The sequence below is a fragment of the Melopsittacus undulatus genome, chromosome Z (genome assembly GCF_012275295.1).
Source record: "Melopsittacus undulatus isolate bMelUnd1 chromosome Z, bMelUnd1.mat.Z, whole genome shotgun sequence".
Taxonomy (NCBI): Eukaryota; Metazoa; Chordata; class Aves; order Psittaciformes; family Psittaculidae; genus Melopsittacus; species Melopsittacus undulatus.
In genome coordinates, this window is record NC_047557.1 from 97,426,042 (window position 1) to 97,443,611 (window position 17,570).

Consider the following 17,570-nt stretch of genomic DNA (forward strand, 5'->3'; position numbering starts at 1 on the left):
TACTTCATAATGTATCTCAGCATTAAAAAACATTAATTTAATGACTAAGAAAACCTTTTTTAAGCTTGTGATTGGCTGACCCCAGCCCTCCAACCCATGTCTCCCTTGTACAGCTTAGAGAGTAAATTGTTCTTGCCTTATGACCTGAAAGTCAATAAACCCTGATGACATCAAGTCAAGGAAAGAAGGAAGTTCAGAGCTGCTGGTGAGAAACTCCCTTCCAGCTGCCTGGTAAACCTAAACTCAGTTTAACTGAGGTATTTCATACACCCGCTTCCACAGATTGCATAGAACTCAGTTTTCCAAATGGAGCTACTTCTCCAAGTAGAAAAGAATTAATAAAGAATCAGTATATTTTTAGAAAATGTAGAAAACAAAATTTATGTATCATAGGACCCTAGGATAATGTCAGTTGGAAGGGACTTTCAGAGATGTGTGAAAAGTCCCTTGCTTAAAGCAGCACCAACTTAGGTTACTCAGTCAAGTTCTGAGCATCCTGAAAGGTGGATATTCCACAGCCTCTCTGGACATCTGTTCTACCATTTGACTACATGTGTAGTTTGTGCTAGGGATGATGGCAAGGACATCAGAAGATTATCATGGGCTCACTAGAATTGGGAGACTAATGAGATGTGAGATTCATAAGAGTATCTACCAACTTATTAGCCATTTGTTAAAACTCCTTTTTGTATTTTCATAAACCCTTTGCAAGTGAGATCTCAGTAGCAGTAAATCTGACTGTTTCTTATACTGAAGTGTGAATTTAAGCTCCATTAATATAGTATCAGGAAAACAGTATGGGTGTTGGAGCACCAATGTATGTTGGTCTCTGCACTAACCCTCAATTAATAACAAGCAGACAGCTGCATCCTTCCAGGGCTTCGGTTTGTGACTGGCATAGTGCCATGGAGAGAACACACACTAGTCTAATCCCAGTGACACAAACGTTGGGAATGAATCTCAGAAACCCTACATTTATAAAAGAGCGATACCCCATTCTACAGAGGCACATGGAACAAAGCCCTTTGCCACATCATTGCTGTAAATGCATCCAGGAGCAGCTGAGGTATTAATACAACCACCAAGTTAGGAATCTGACTAACAAATACATGGAAAATTTCCTCAGTAATATATTCACTACTTACATATTCAATCCTGCTTCAAGCACAGACATATCTAAATGGTTCCTTAGCTTCATAAGAGCTACAGTCTCACCCTGGTCCATCTGCATCAACAGAAAGAGAAGATAGCCATCAGCACATGCCTCCCCAGTAATCCTCTGAGTGATCTGGCCGGAGTTTTGAGCGGGATAGCAGGATCGGTAGCTCTCCACCAGAGAAAGCCCAATAGTGTTCCTAGGACCTCCCCAAAAGGAATAATGGATTCCACTCTGTAGTAATCTTACAGCTGGAAGTACTGCCAAAACTTTGCTGAAACACTGTCAGCAGGAATAATAGCAATCTAAAGGAGCTCCAGACTCATCAATTAACACTTCCTTAGCTTTTGTGAAGTACCAAGGCTGAAAAAGGACCCACTGAGGTCAAGGAATGGTGACCATCTGTGGCCCAAGCCAGCTTGCAAGAAGACCTAGGGCCTGAGGACAGCAGGAGGATAACCTTTGATTGTCCTCTCCATAGCATATCACTCTGATAGCAGCTCCCAGGGGACTTTGCCATAGCCAGAGGAGTTTCATGGCAGCACGTGGCCAGAGCCTGCCATGCAGTGTGGTGTAGTCAGTCTGACTCACTGCAGACATTTGTACAAGCACAGATGTGTTAGTGCCTTTCATCTGCACTGTAAGCAGTCTTCCTCACAGAGAGTCCATCTGATTGCTCCGAAACACTCTCTTAGGTGAAATCAGTGAATATGCTTTTCATGCCTTTTCATCCCTATGCTTAAAGCACTGCCCCCTCTTTTTAAATGCAAATTTCTAACTAGCTCCACTCTCAGATTTAAAATTCATCCATCTGATCAATGCTGACAGTTTTTGTAGATGTATTTGCTACTCCCTGTAAGATAGCTTGTTCCTTCCAGGCACCAGTAGTAAAACCAGTTGGGTTTACACTGGACAGGATTCAGATCTTGAACAGAAATTAAATCTGTAGTGAAAACCAATGCAATAATTGAGGCCAGAACTTGGCTTGCTGACTTTGCTCATCTGAATGCTGTTTCTGAGGGATAATAGTGTATTATTCTTCCTTTTTGACAATTACTCCTTCACAGATAATTTTTGAAATGTTATGTGCCATTTTTCTGTGATGTTGCACTGGTATCCTGGATACTTCCTTGTAAAAGTCTGTGTTCCCGTCATGCCATTACAGTTGCCTAAAGCATGTTTCTTTATTCCTTTTTTCTGCTCTCCCTTTCCTTTTGGCTCCTTCCTATATGCTGCCATTACATTAACTCAATTTGTGTAACTAAGAAAATGAAGAATTCTACTGAACAAAACCTTTGTGTTTCATGACCTCTCTTATTATCCCACTACTTTATAAACTGCTACTTCAGCTTTTCACTCAAAGGATTGCCCCTCAACCTTCTATATTGTACAAAATTATCTATTTTTAGCCCTTTCCTTCTAAAACCTATCCCAGCGTGGTATTATTCACAAATTTGACTTTTACTGTCTTTGCCATATGGATGCTCTAAACCAGTTGCCTCTTGTTCTAGCTTGGATAGAGAACATAAAATGGATACATATGATTGAGCCTTCTGACATACCCTTATCCCTGTCAAGCCATTAGTACAACACAGACATAGTTCCTCATTTTTTTCTCAGTGATTTTCTTCTCCTTCACATTCAGTAAAGGAACTGACATACTGCAAGCTGGGAATTTTTTTTACTTGCTGCTCTGTCTGATACATATTGATCACTTCAGTTGTGTCTCCCAGTGTACAGCAGCTGGGAAACACATACTATCATGGGAGATACTGTATACATCATACCCAAAAATTGCTATTCCCCATCCTGTATCTTGGAGTAACTACCTAATACATGCTCTAATTGTCCATTTGTCCTGTTTTCCAACACAGAGCCTTAATTGTTACCATGCTGTCACTTCACTGTGGAGCATGTTCCTTGTCAATATATGCAAAGCTATTACATTGTCCTCTTTCAAAGATCACTTCAACAACTTTGGCAAGGAGACTGTGTTGTAGTGTCCACTTTGACTGACCAGTATCACCCTGTAGCCCCCTCAGTATGATGTACACTCCCAGTGTCTCTTACCTTCACCCTGGCTTTGCAAAACTAGCAAGCTGTCCTCCTCAGTTGTCACACTGCATTGGTAAAACCTCTGACTGGCTGAAGCTCATGCTCCTATTGAAATCCTAAATCCTCAGCACCTATGGAAACCACAGTATGACAAACAGCTCCCCAAAATCTAGGCTTTCACGTCTTTGTGCTCAAGTTTACCACTTTGCTGTAAAAGAGCTAAGGAAATATTTTCCTGCCTACCACACAAGAACATGTGGTTTATTTTATGACAGTCGTACCAGTAGCACTTGTAAAGCAGTGAGTCACTGAGCAGTAGTACAGCAGAGTAGTTCAAATATTTATTTATACTGTATTATAGCTGAAACTTTGTGTTTTCTTCGTGTGGAATCTTCACTTCTGGATAAGCTCTGGGATTGATGTAAAAGTGTAGAACTGAAGTCCTGGACTTGAGTTGAGTCTGAAGCCTATGTTGTGGGGAAAAAGACTGTGAACTGTTTGACAGAACACTGAATTGCTAGAACTGAGCAAAGTAAAGGAGAACAAACATAAAGAAAACAGCATTAATATTTTTGTAATGATTTCATGTGTAGCTTTTATGTAAATTAGTAATTGCTTCCTGCATTTCTGGACTTGCTTTAATGTTGGTGAAATCACCTTCAGTGATAATCATCTTTTTGTTTTTTAACTACTGCTTACACTTTTCTACATCTGTTTGGAAACATAAGTATTTTTAACAAATTCCAGGCAGTTTTACTGAAGGAACTGTGATATGTTCACATAAACACTGCTTTGCTTAGAAGTCTCTTCAAGTCCTGCTCCTGATCATATAAACTGCTTTTAAAATAAAAGTAAACAACCTCTGGTTTAAATCCCAGGGATTCCTACTTGGATTTTACAGGCATCTAGAGTAAATTGGGAATAACTCTACTGGCTTGTAGTTCTGTAAAGGAAGCATAGGCAGCATCAGGTCTTTACTATGATGTGCTGAACTCTTCTCATAAACACACATATTTCCCATACGCATATCCTCAGATGGTATAAAACTGGAGAACCCTGTTGAATTCCTTAGAGAAACATTTGAGGAAGCAATGAACAGTGTTAGAAAGCTGTGAGCCATACATGTGTCCAAAACAGCCAGCTCTTTGTAGAGCTTAGCAAAATATTTTGTCTTCTTGAATTCAGATTTCTCATTTATCTTTTACTCATCCATGCTTATCACAGAAAGACACTGTAAAGAAACAGTTCTGCTTATTACAAACTTTGTCCATATCTCAGTGCTCTTAGATCAGCAGCATACATTAACTATATGTTAAATCTCTTCTGATAGTAAGAACAGCATTTATTTTTTTACTTTGTTCTTCTGCAAACCAGGAAGATACCTATTGTGTCTAATTTTAAAGTGTGCTCTATAATGTACAAAACAAGGTTAGCAGTATAGTATAAATTGCCAACTGTACTTCAGTACTGAAATAAAAGTAAGCATTTATCATCAGATTCAGATGTTCTAGATAACATTCTAACAGGTTCATGCTGAAATAAATGATGCTGGCAAATTTGTAGAGGGTGTGTTCAGAACTGACCACTTTTTAACATAAAGGACACCAAGGTATACCCTGCTTCTTGCTTTCCTTTCCTTAAGCAGTATCAACACTGAAATACAACAGTGAACTGATTTATTATACAAAAGGAAATGGAGATATGATAAATTAAGTGCGTAATTATGCTTTAAAATAAATAGGAACACCGGTGTTCTTTGGATTTCCACATATGTTGTGTGTGGTGATTAATGTTTGTAAGTGAAAGGGTTTTAAACCATTTACAGTGGAACAGACAGACCTAAAGAGGTGTTCCCCACATTCCACAACAGTTCTTAGATGAAACAGGTGCTCACTTGTTGGATTGCAAAGGTAAAAATCCTGCTCTTCCTCCATATAAAGAACATTGTCAAGATTACATGAACGTACTGCTAAATAATATCTTTATTTTTGTAGTGCACTTTTCTCAAACCTTTGAAAACTGTCTTGCTTTCCACGTGAAAACCTAAGATATTTTTTACAAAATTATTACATTCAAGACTGAACAGCTGTTTGCTGAGCAATCTGTCAACAATAAGCCCAGGCAGAAATATGTTCTGTATCACGAACATACCCGATATGAAATGATTTATATGATGTAGTTGCCTACAATGACAGAGACTACACATGTGGACCAAGAAGTTCTTTTGTGATCCCTGTCTCATCTGTCAATTTTCCAGTCCTTTCCCAAGGGACATTCTATACAAAAAGGCCCATCTTCCAGTGCAAGCTTCTTGTGTATGTTGTTATTCCTGTTTGCTCAAAAAAACACAATGATTGTGGCAATTCCACCACAGGTATTGTTTACACACATCCACTGAAATAGCCTAATAAAATAAAGTGATTTACATTACATCCTTCAGTTTACAGTGGAAGAAGGAAATGGCTTTAACAGACCGGGGGATGTGAGCACTGGAAGTTCTAACCAGGAGAAAGCTGCCATAAACAAAACGAGAGGAGACAAGGGCACAAAAATGGGTTCTGTTAGTAGATTCAGTAAGAGGGACAGATGGCATCAAGGGAGGAACCACAGCCCTTGTGTGGAGCTGGAGATGTGTCATCAGGGCAGTTTGCAGAAGAGGCAGAAAAGAATAGCTGAGAGACCACAGCGGAATTTGTGTTTCAGTGAGACAGAGTTTCAGAGAAAGGTGGGACTTCCAAGAAAAAGGACGTAAGGTCACTAGAGATAGGAGTCTCCATGGGGGCTGTGGTTGGCTGTTTTTCTGCAAGCTGTATCAGCCACAGCTTCATTTGATCTAAATCCGTAATAAGGCAAGCTTCTGCCAGAAGACCCCTTACATGAAGAGGAAATAGTGTTGCTTGCATAAGGATGGAGTGAGGCTTATCATTCAGGTTCTTCAAAATACCTCTATGCCATGGAAGGTAACAAACAGAGTGTATTTACACAGGTAAGATGGGTCCAGAAGACTCTTAGGAATGTGAAACCACCACTTCTGGTGGCAGTAATTCCTAATCTAATTGCTGCATCAGTAGTGTAAAACAGTGCACTTCTGGTTTTGTGTATAAGCCTGGACTATTGAATCACATAGCAGAAAGCCTCTGCAGCACTGCTGTCTGTGAGGAGAGGAGGATCAAAGATGCAGGCTTACATCCAAGGAGCAGCAGGAGTTTTCACAGCATTTGTTTGTTATGTCCTGAGTCTTCATATGTGTGTGTTGGAGGACTTGTATGCCGAACACAGTGGTTTGCAGCCATGATAATATGAGGCTGATGGACTTTTTCCAGTAGAAACACAGAACTCTCAGGATGTTTCCAGCAAGTTTTACACCCCCTCTGATTCTGAGAAGATCGCTGAAAATCAAAAATCCATATGCTTAAAAAGAGAAAAGAGGAACTGAATAGAAAGCACTGTCTTCTTGACATTAAGAGTGTATTCACTGAACTTCCTGCTAAGATAGCATTTGATGGCTTGCTTGTGAATTATTAAAATGAGGAATGTCTTCCCTTTCATTTTTCTGACTAGCTACCCCTTTTGCTTTAATTTTGACCTATCAGGTAACTCCACAAATTTACTGCTGGGGGGGTTCAACACTAGTACATTGATTAGATCTACTCTGGTTTTAAACTGTGGGTCAAGAGTCTGGAGAGAGCATCCATTCCACTATTATTTTTCTAAACTGAATGCTGACTACTTCAGAAAATACAGTGCCATATTTTTTATACCTGTGGAAGAAATGCTTCAATTCCCAGATTTTGAAAAATTAAATACAAATATGAGAGAAACACAAATAAGTTACAAATGGAAGCAAGCAAGCGATTTACAACTAGTGAAGTACATTATTACTTAAAACGAAGGTAACAAAAAGGAAGAAGTTAGGGCACTAATGAGTTTTTTTAAAGACAAACGTTGAATCAGAAGGCCTTATCTCTCTCAAAAATCTTGCTCTTTTTGCCTTGGCACTCTCTTCAGATACCCTTCCAGCACCCTGAGGCACAACATGAGACAAAGACCTTCAATGGAAAAAACACATAAAACAGTACAAGTCCTGTAATTTACAGTAATGAAAAGCAGTTTTTCTAGTGTATGTCGTGAAGTTGGTCTGCTGCTCTGTACAGTGCACTAAGAGACACCATCTGAGCATCCCAAATTACAGTTTAAATTGTTTACATAGATGTGCATGGCAAGAAGAGGAGATGACATGTACTTACTATGGAAGTCATTAAGTATATACGCAGACTTCCAAACCTTTCTGGAAGTTCACTGTCTCCTAGAAGGTGTTTTCTGAGCATAAGGATTTTTATTTACGCTCTTTAGAGCTGTAGTTGGTGAAATGAGTATCCTGTGCTCTGACTTTGCAGTTATATCTGAGAAATAATTCAGTAGGACTTACCCTTTTTTAACTTAGTCCAGGTTTCTTTCCTTAGAAATGGACAATTCAGCAAGACCTGGACAGGCTGGAGAGTTGGGAGGGGAGAAACTTGATGAAATTCAACAAGGGCAAGTGTAGAGTCTTGCATCTGGGGAAGAACAACCCCATGTATCAGTACAGGTTGGGGGTTGACCTGCTGGAAAGGAGTGAAGGGGAAAGGGACCTGGGGGTCCTGGTGGATAGGAAGATGACCATGAGCCAACAATGTGCCCCTGTGGCCAAGAAGGCAAATGGCATCCTAGGGTGCATTAGAAAGGGTGTGGTTAGTAGGGCAAGAGAGGTTCTCCTCCCCCTCTACTCTGCCTTGGTGAGGCTGCATCTGGAATGTTGCTTCCAGTTCTGGGCCCCCCAGTTCAAGAAGGACAGGGAATTTGCTTGAAAGCGTCCAGTGCAGAGCCACAAAGATGATGAAGGGAGTGGAACACCTCCCTTATGGGGTGAGGCTGAGGGAGCTGGGTCTCTTTAGCTTGGAGGAGACTGAGGGGTGACCTCATCAGTGTTTACAAATATGTAAAAGGGTGGGTGTCAGGATGATGGAGCTAGGCTTTTTTCAGTGATATCCAGTGGTAGGACAAGGGGCAATGGGTCTAAACTGGAGCATAGGAGGTTCCACATTAACATCAGGAAGAACTTCTTTACTGTGAGAGTGACAGAGCACTGGAACAGGTTGCCCAGGGGGGTTGTGGAGTCTCCTACATTGGAGATATTCAAGGCCCGCCTGGACAAGTTCCTGTGTGATGTACTCTAGGTTACCCTGCTCTTGCAGGGTGTTGGACTAGGTGATCTTTCGAGGTCGCTTCCAACCCTTGGGATTCTGGGATTCTGTGGTGTTAAATGAATGATTTTGACCCTGAATCTTCTGTGAAGGAAGATGTTTGTGTGTTACAGTACTCTGCATATATAAGCACAAGACTAAGTTTTGGATTATTACATATTTATACTTAAATTATTCAGGGTTTTTTTCACATTAAATATTTTTTTAAAAAAAATATGCTTTTATTACAGTTTTACCCCAGTTTGTGCAGCTGTGTGTAAAGCTATAAGGCTAATTGGAAGCTGAAAAATGTGTTCCAAATGCATTTGCCCAGGTGCCATGGTCTTGTTCTATTTGTTCTCTTTAAGCATATTTATATGGTAACTTATCAGCACCTTAATTCATCCAGAATTAACCAGGAGGGGCAGGGAGAGAGAGGGAATCCAGGCAAGTAATGGTATCTATCCATTCTAGCCCTTTTTTAACAGTGATTCCCCTGCAAATTTTGTTTGCAGTAATTTCACTTTTATTAAATGCAGCTACTTAGTTTTCCAAACCAAATACAGTGAATTCAGGGATTTGGCAAATTGCAACTACCGAGGTCACTTTTGGGAAGATGTTATTCAGTTCTCATTAAAGTGAAAACTGAGGGGGGAAATGGAAAGTCAGACACTGAAGCCATAGATGTTTTCTGCATGTTCTCAGAACAGTGTATTGCTTATTTTAGGAAGGGAATAAAGTATTATTTCTGTTAATCAGTAGCTGTCACAGGATTTTTCTCATTAAGAAAACTCATGAATTTGTGTAACCTTAAGTAAATGCAGAAGGATTACTTTATGTATACTACTTGTTAAATATACATAATTAAAAAACAGGTTAATGATGTTTATTATTAATGTGGACTGTGAGTAGAAGGAAAATTGGACAGACAATACTAGGTGTGGATAGAACCCTGATATTTATGCCAGCACTGGAGCGTTTCACTGCATGCAGTAAAGGAGCACAGTGGCACTTTGAAGGGGATAAATAACAATGAAGAACTTAAACCCTCAAGAAAGAAAAGGGACCATGTTGAGAGGTCAAGAATTTTCGATGCTACCCTCAAATGCATTCAGTAATGAACAATGAGGCGGTAATGAGGATGAGGCAGATACCTACTCAGCCTCTTTCTGCATCATTAGTCAAACCAGTGGGTATGATGGAACAAAAAAACTCAAGGAAAACTAATTTTGGATCAACCCTCATTTCTTCTTCATTTTCTGCCGAGCAGAACAATAAACTGAAAAGAGGGTTGACCAGAAACAAAACATTTTGTTTTCTTTATTTAGTCACTCTTTATTTTAGTTTTGTTAGTTAAATTTTAAGTGAAATGTTGATAGTTTTGTTCTGGAAATGCTGTAATAAAATGCTTAGTCTTTCCTGAATATATTTGCTTTCCAAATGCATTTCTGAAACCATTTATTAAATTTTACACAATTTCATAAATACTTTTATTCTCCCTTTATGATGTGTTGAACTGATTAATCGCTTTGTCCATTGCCAGTATTTTGTTTCCCAGGGACAAAGACCACTCATGTTTTCTCCTTTTTTTCTCTTAATTGAAATGCATAATGCCTCAGCACCAAAATACTTGAGTGTTTTCCATATTAAGAAAATGCTGTCCACAGAACCTCTTGGCTTTGCTTTTCCTCTTTGTAGTAGAGCAATAATATGAAAGTAAGAAATCGGTATAGTTAAAGATGCTTGCATGAATGAAAAAAAAAGTGATGCTGAAGAGATAGTTCTTGTGTGTGATTCTGGAATATCAAGGTATTTGTCCTTTCTGGGGCTCTTCCTTCAATGAGCAAGTGGGGGAATGCAACTGTTGTAATCCCTCAACAGAAAGACAGCTTACTTTGAGGTAGTATCAACCCAATGCAGAGATGGTGTTCTATCTCCAAACTTCTGATTTAAAAGAGGAAGAGAATGCATGTATTGTTCAGCTAGTGTAAACAGAATAGCACTAACCTGAATTCTGTATAGTAATGACAGCTATAGTTTGTTGAGCTTAGCAATTTAATGTTTTCCCCAGGACATACATATATGTGTTTTGCTGCTTGGTATAGTGAGCTGCAGTAATTAAAATAATGAAACCACAGACAACCAACAGGCCGCTACAGAGTTCCACCATTCAATGTAGTCTTTCTGGTTAGTCCCAGATAGGAGGATGAGAAGTATTTCAAAACCAGGGATCATTTGGACAGCTGCTCCCTGTAAAGGCAACAAGCGCATACTAAGTCTATTAGTTGACAATTGAAAGCCACACATCCCAAATGAAGACAAAAAAATGACAGTTGTTTTTTTGGTGAGGACTTTTCCCTCTCTTCAGACAAATGATCTCAAGCTTGCCCAGACTGAGCTTCAGTGAATTGTTTTGCCACACTGAGCAATTCTGAAGGGAACTGTGCTAAATTCAGAGTAAAAAGGAAGCTGTCCACTATGACTCAGACACAGATACCTTAGCACAGTTCCCATGTAAATGAATTTAGATAGAAGTGTAATGTTTAGTTGCTAATTACATTTATCCTCCTTTGGGGAACCCACCAAGATGTCTATGAATGTACAACTCCAGCCAGTGAACAGACAAAATTAATCCATTGGTTTGCTCTAACAGGGGACCTGAAAAGAACAATTACTTACACTGCCGTGATTGCCCTTCCTCAAGGTTAAATTCTCTGTACACATACCACTGTTGTTCTTCACAGGATGATTTTCTTTGAAGAGGAGTGAAAGCTATTACATTTACTATCCACTTATTTTTCTAAATTAGCAATAGTGCTTTTGATTAATGATTCTTTTCGTTATTAGTGGCATCTTTATCCCTTATAAGCCACATCTCAAAAAAGAATGGAGAATTTTAAAATTAAACTTAGGAGAAACATCAAATGTCATTGCTTATCATAACCTGATTTTCCAGCAATGACTTTTTGTGGCAGACGTTTGTCTAACAAAAACTGTTTGTTCTAAAACCCATGTATATCTTCCCCATGTTACCTGTTCTCATGGTTATTCTTAGTGCCATTAAAACATTTTTCCTAATGTCTTGATCTAAGTTGATGCAACTTAAACCCATGACTTGCTGCCTACTGACTGTGCTTGGGTTTTCATATGCACTCTCCCTGTAGTCGAGATTTTGCCAGTGCTGAGATGGCACAAACATTTCTTCAGTTGTACAGGCCGTTTTCCACAGCAGCATGATATTGTTAATTCACATTTAGCTTGCAGTCCCAATGTAGCCCCTTTGTTGCAGAAATGTTCCTTAAGCTGGCATTTCTCTAGCATAGGTTATTGAAATTCATTACTTCTGTAAAGAGTCCTGCCTTTATGCCTTTTATTTACCTTTTCTTTTTCTTAAATTGGTGCACTCACAAATTTTGTTGATTTACTCAAAATTGCACTCATAAAAAATGAGTGTGGGGATGCTTATAGGGACATAATGCATGTATGGATTCAGGAGAATGATCTGGTAACTCGCAATATAGCAAAAATGCTTGCTTTAGCTCTCCCAAATAAGGGGTAGTTTAATAGTCTCATTTTACAACCAGATTTACAAAGAAATCATGCTTTCATAAATGATCTTCTGTCTCTCTTTTGTTTCTTCACATTATGGCTATTGCAGGTTCCCAGATTAGGTTTGATCAGGTGTTTTATGTCTCTCCTTAATGCTTTCAGAAGGCGATATGGCTTTGCTGTCAAAATACCACTGGGGCTACTACATTCCTCTCTTGTATTGCCAGGTCTGTTGATGCGAGTTTCTGTTCAACAGAAGCATGCAACGCAGATTCCTAAACGTTGTGTCAAGCAGTTCACACACCAAGTTGGTTCTCATCAGCAGTCATGCAAATGCAGCAAATGCTGCAGAAGAGCACCATTTACGTGTCCAGACTATTTTTCTTTATAATAACATACTTTTGTGTTTTTCTTTTAGGTAGAGAGGATTGTAGACAAAAGGAAGAACAAGAAGGGCAAATGGGAGTATCTCATCAGGTGGAAAGGCTATGGAAGCAATGAAGACACCTGGGAACCTGAACATCATCTACTACATTGTGAGGAATTTATTGATGAGTTCAATGGACTGCATGTTTCTAGAGAAAAACGATCAAGACATGGGAAACAGGCTCCTAAGTTTTTACGGGAAAGCCGAGGGTCATCTCTTGAGAAAATATCACATAGACCTTCTGAAACTGGGAAGTCTAAAGGGTCGACACACAAAAGGAAGAGAATTAACCCATCTCTTCAAAAACAGAAAAGGGGATACACAGCAAAGCCGGCATCTGCTAATGACAGGGCTGCTAAAACTGTGACTTACCGAACTACTCCCAGCGGTTTACAGATTATGCCACTGAAAAAGACACATAGTGGTCTGCAGAATGGAGATGGTAGTCATGAAAAGGATTCTAGACATTTTGGGAATGGCTCACAACAGCAAAACGCAGATTTAAATGAACATGAAGGAGAACAAAACTTGGCCAGCGTGTTGGAAGTTAGTAATGATTCACCTGTTGTGAATGGAATTGGTATGTGATTTAAACAACTACAGTCTTAGGGGTGGGGGGTGTTAATTGCAGCAACTGCAAATAGAAATCCCACTTGTGGAAAAATCACTGTCATAGTACGTAAGTGGTATGGTGAGAAGCATATAAACAAGTGTCACAGCCTTTCCCTATGTATTACACCATTTTTTATCAGTTTGCTTCTCTCTTTCCCATGGAGTGACATGAAGCAGATTGGGTTTCATTATGTGCTTTTGAAATAAAAAGTCCTTTTGGGGAAATGATGACAAGGCATTGAGTAGGAATGACTGAGGTATGTATAATACTGCAACTGGTTTTGTCTATGACCAAGTAACAGATTACTTCTCAGTTATGTGTGCTCAGACACAGTGGTCTCCAAGGATCAGGATTATTTTAGAAATAGAATTGATACCACTCTTCCTAAGGTATCCTGGTAAGTGTGGATGTGTAACATTCAAGTTCCTCAATATTAGTGCTAGTCATATTCAAGAGTATTCAGAACTGCCAGGTTTGTGTCTCTGACAGTGGCTAGATATATCAGAAGTCACATTCATACTTTGTGGGAACATACAGAAAACCCTGAAGTAAATGAGAAGAAATGGGAGAAATTTCTTTCTAATCCTCATGGTTGCCGATTGTCTTAGTTCTTAAGGAATAAAGGTTTATCTTCTCTATTAATACTACTTAGCTTAATGCAAGTGAGTAGCTTCTTACTATCTATGTGTCCAATCTTTTTTCTTTTTTTTTTAATCCTACCAAATTTGAAGCCTCCAGGAGTTAAGACAATGAGATGCACATTTTATTTTATCAGTTTCTTGGGTCTGGGGGGTTATTTGGGTTTTTTTGACCTTTGCTTTCATTGCATAAGCTCTTGTCCTTATACAAAGGGATAAAGTAGATGATGTCCTGTCAGTCAATAGGCAGCCCCAGCCTTGTTAGCCTGCCTACCATGTGGAGGTCTTTCCAGGTTCCTGGTAGTTTTCAGTATCCTCTTGTGCCTTTGGTGTGTGGAGGGTTTTTTAATACCTTTTAAAAACAGCAGGAGCTGTACCAAATGATTTCCTACCCCTTACTGATACAGTGGCGATTTCAGCTTTTTGAGGATTATTTTTTTCTGCTGTTACACACTGCATAAAGGTTTCCATTGAGTGATACACAGTCGCTCTGACGTTTTTTTTTCCTTGCTGGTTACAGTTAATTTAGAACCCAGCTATATGTATGATTCTTTTCATTATGCATTTAATCTGCTTTGCTGTTGCTAATTCACCTTTTTCTTATGACTCAGCTCTTCAAAATCTTTCCTAGTTTTTACTCTACTAATTTTGTATTCCTCTCAAATTTTCCTCCCATACATCTCGTCCCAGTTCATTAATATATACATTAAATAAACTAATCCTTTTGCAGGTCCTTGGGGCAGCCAACTACTAATCATTTGACATGATGAAAAGTAAGCATTTGTTCCAATTATTTATTTTTATTAGCCCCTTTCTATGGCCCATGATAGCGCTCATTTCCCTGACAGCTTCTTGTGAATTGCCCTGCCAAAAACTTCAAAAGTCAACTTAAATTATATCACTCCAATTTCCATTTTCCACCCTACTGGCAACCTAGCAAATGCTGCTTGATTTGGGAAGTAGAGCTGGCCTTGCACAGTCTTACTTGTTACATCCTGTGACTACTGAGATGTTTCAATCCAGACGTCAAATACCTTGTTAAAGACTCCCAAGCCAAGAAAATGTGTGGTCAGCTTTAAATGCAGAAGTAGCGCTGATGATGTCTATGACACTTAAATTTGAGAGTGCAAGCTTTTGTATTTTTATGAGTTTGAGCTTGTATAAGCTTAAATAGCTACCTGCTTCTTTAAAAAGACTTGCATATCTAATGGCAGATGTGTGTAAGGTTATTTTTCTTTGTTGAAACCTAAACAGCAGAGGTTTAGATTGGATCTAAGGAAGAAATTCCTTACTGTTAGGGTGGTGAGGCACTGGAATGGGTTGCCCAGGGAGGTTGTGAATGCTCCATCCCTGGCAGTGTTGTGCTCGCTTTGGCAGCACATACACTAAAATTGGAACAATACAGAGAAGATTAACATGGCCTCTGTGCAAGGATGACATGCAAATTCGTGAAGCGTTCCATATTTTTTCAAGGCCAAGTTGGATGAAGCCTTGGGTGACATGGTTTAGTGTGAGGTGTCAGTGCCCATGGCAGGGGGATTGGAACTAGATGTTCTTAAGGTCCTTTCCAACCCTAACTATTCTATGATTCTATGATTCTCTCTTACTGTTTCTAATGAAGATTTTTAAATAATTTGTTTTGTGTTATTCGTTGTGGAAGTTCTAATACAAAATGTATCTTTAAAATGCATTAATTGCCATATTTTAGAAACTTTTTTTTTGTCAATGAAGGACTTGAGGACCACAGTGAACTGTAAGGTGAAATGAGCCTTTCATTTGTCCCCAGAAGAGCTCACAAGTGGCATCCACCAGCCCTTGTTTGAATAAGCTCTGTAAGACTGCTCTATTTCATCAGAAGGCTGCTTTAACTAAGCAGCCAGGTGTTCTGCCAGGTACAGAGACATGTTCCTGGCCTAACAGCTGATATATGCACCTCCTCTAAAACATTTCTTTATGGTGGTTTTTGCATTCTCCAAATCTATCTCTTGTATTCTGCTCTGCTTTCTCCCTTGCGTTCTAGCCTCCCTGTAGGCAATAGCAAGAGATCTTTAAATCCCTACCTAAGTCTCATCTGAAAAACCCATACTCAGCAGCACTCCCAAGGTCAGAAATCCCTGTAGTCCTGCTTTATGATACCCAGCACGTGCATAGTGGGGAAAACTACAAAGAGGAGAGATGACACTACCAAAGGAAGAGGACGCAGAAACTGGTGAAGAAGGGTCAAAATAGAAATACTAGGGATTTTCCTAATACTGCCCTACACATTTCAGAAAAGTAACATTTTCTGATACAGGCTTTTGCATCATTTGAAATGTCAAATTGAAGAAACTTGCACTACTCTTCAACAATCCCAACAATTTACTGAATTCCCTCAGTGTTCACACTCCAAAGGAATGTGAATACTGAGCACAGAAGATGCCACTGTGATTCTGCCACGTGTCCTGTTAGTATCACAGACTCATTGTCATCGGGATAGATGTCACACTAGAAGTGGTCTGAAATTTTACACATGACAAATAAAGTTTCAGAGGAAAATACCAATTTGTTGAATAACAGAAGGTTTTTCCAAACATTTTGATTTTCAGAACTTTCTCCAAATCCAAGCCAAGGTCCCAAAGCTTCATCCCTTGAGAGCAGGAGCAGTGTGGCAGTCTGCTTGGCAGGACTCCCACACTTAGCTCTGAGGCAGCCAGCTATGCCAGAGGTTTCAGGCAGTCTGCCACAGAGTCTGGAACTCGAGAGCCTGGCATGCACCATCAGTGCTTCCAGGGCACTGTATGTAGAACAAAGAGAGAGCCTGGAGGACCTGGGTTTGACTACCAGAAGCTGTGGCTCCCAGGCAGCCCCAGGCAGAATGTGAGGAAGTAGACATTTGTGTCAGATTTGAGATTGCCTGTAAGGAGCCCAAGTGAATGTCAGACTCATTTCACAGCTACGTGTAAGAGTGCACAGAAAATGCATATAGGAATTTTAAGAAGAATCTTAGGTTAGGAAAACAAAAATACCTCACAGTTTGAAAACCCAGCTGTAGGCCCACCTCTGCTGCCAGTGTTGTATTATTTGTAATTAATAATTTATAAAGTAATCAAAATACATCTATTTTGTTTGTGGGATGCGAGTTCTGTTGAAACAAACAGTAGGTATTTGAAAACTAGTTTTTGATGATTTATTGAATGGGCTTCCACCAGTCTGTGCTTGGTTTCATGTATATATCCACTTGGGTACAAGTGTTTCCTCCTCAAAGGGTAAAACTCTCACCAGTAAGCTGTTTACCCCATAAAGGTAAGTGTATACCTGCAGATGTATGCACAGAATCGTATGTGCACCCCAGTTGAGGCTTGGAACCTTGCTGAAGTTGGGGCAGACCTTTCTTACCAAAACTTCACTTGACCTTCTACACATCCCATCCTAAGGAGACTAGATTCATCTTTACCAACAATTTTAAGACAGTCTGTGAATTGGAAAATGTGGGGAAAGCCCCAGGAGCTAACAATACTATTCTTTCTGATATTCGTTGTCTCCTGTTACCACGTTTCTGTTTCTCCAGATATTGTAATTGAGAGTGATTGTTTTGTAAAGTGTCTTCTGGCATCAAAGAACATCCCCTTTTAATTTTCTCTTTCCTTTTTCTACATAGCTCTGTACCATCTGCTGAAGAATTTTTGCTTGTCATGTAGCACTAACTACTCTTTTTCTCCATTACGAAAATCTTTGTAGTCTCATGGTGCCCTTATTTTAAATACTCTCAGTGAACTTAGTCACTGCTTCCTCTTGGTTTTGTGTTTTTTTTTTTTAGCTTGTTCTGTTTTTATTTATTCTGGAGCAATACTGGCAGTAAAAGACAACCAAATATGCTTGCTTTCTCAGTTTGGATCAAAACTCATTGCTTTTAGATATCTTACAGATGCTC

At 39.4% G+C, this 17,570-nt stretch overlaps 1 protein-coding gene and 1 non-coding gene across 2 annotated transcripts in view; both read left to right on the plus strand.

Moving 5' to 3' along the window:
* Positions 1–17,570, plus strand: part of CDYL2 (chromodomain Y like 2) — a 61,477-nt gene that overhangs the window by 20,057 nt on the left and 23,850 nt on the right. The window contains exon 2 of the mRNA XM_034073151.1: positions 12,401–12,989. Within this exon, the coding sequence (XP_033929042.1) occupies positions 12,401–12,989 (589 nt within the window). The remainder of the gene's footprint in view (positions 1–12,400; positions 12,990–17,570) is intronic.
* Positions 15,022–15,128, plus strand: LOC115947035 (U6 spliceosomal RNA). Its single transcript, XR_004081022.2, has one exon. It is a non-coding gene; the product is annotated as a U6 spliceosomal RNA (small nuclear RNA).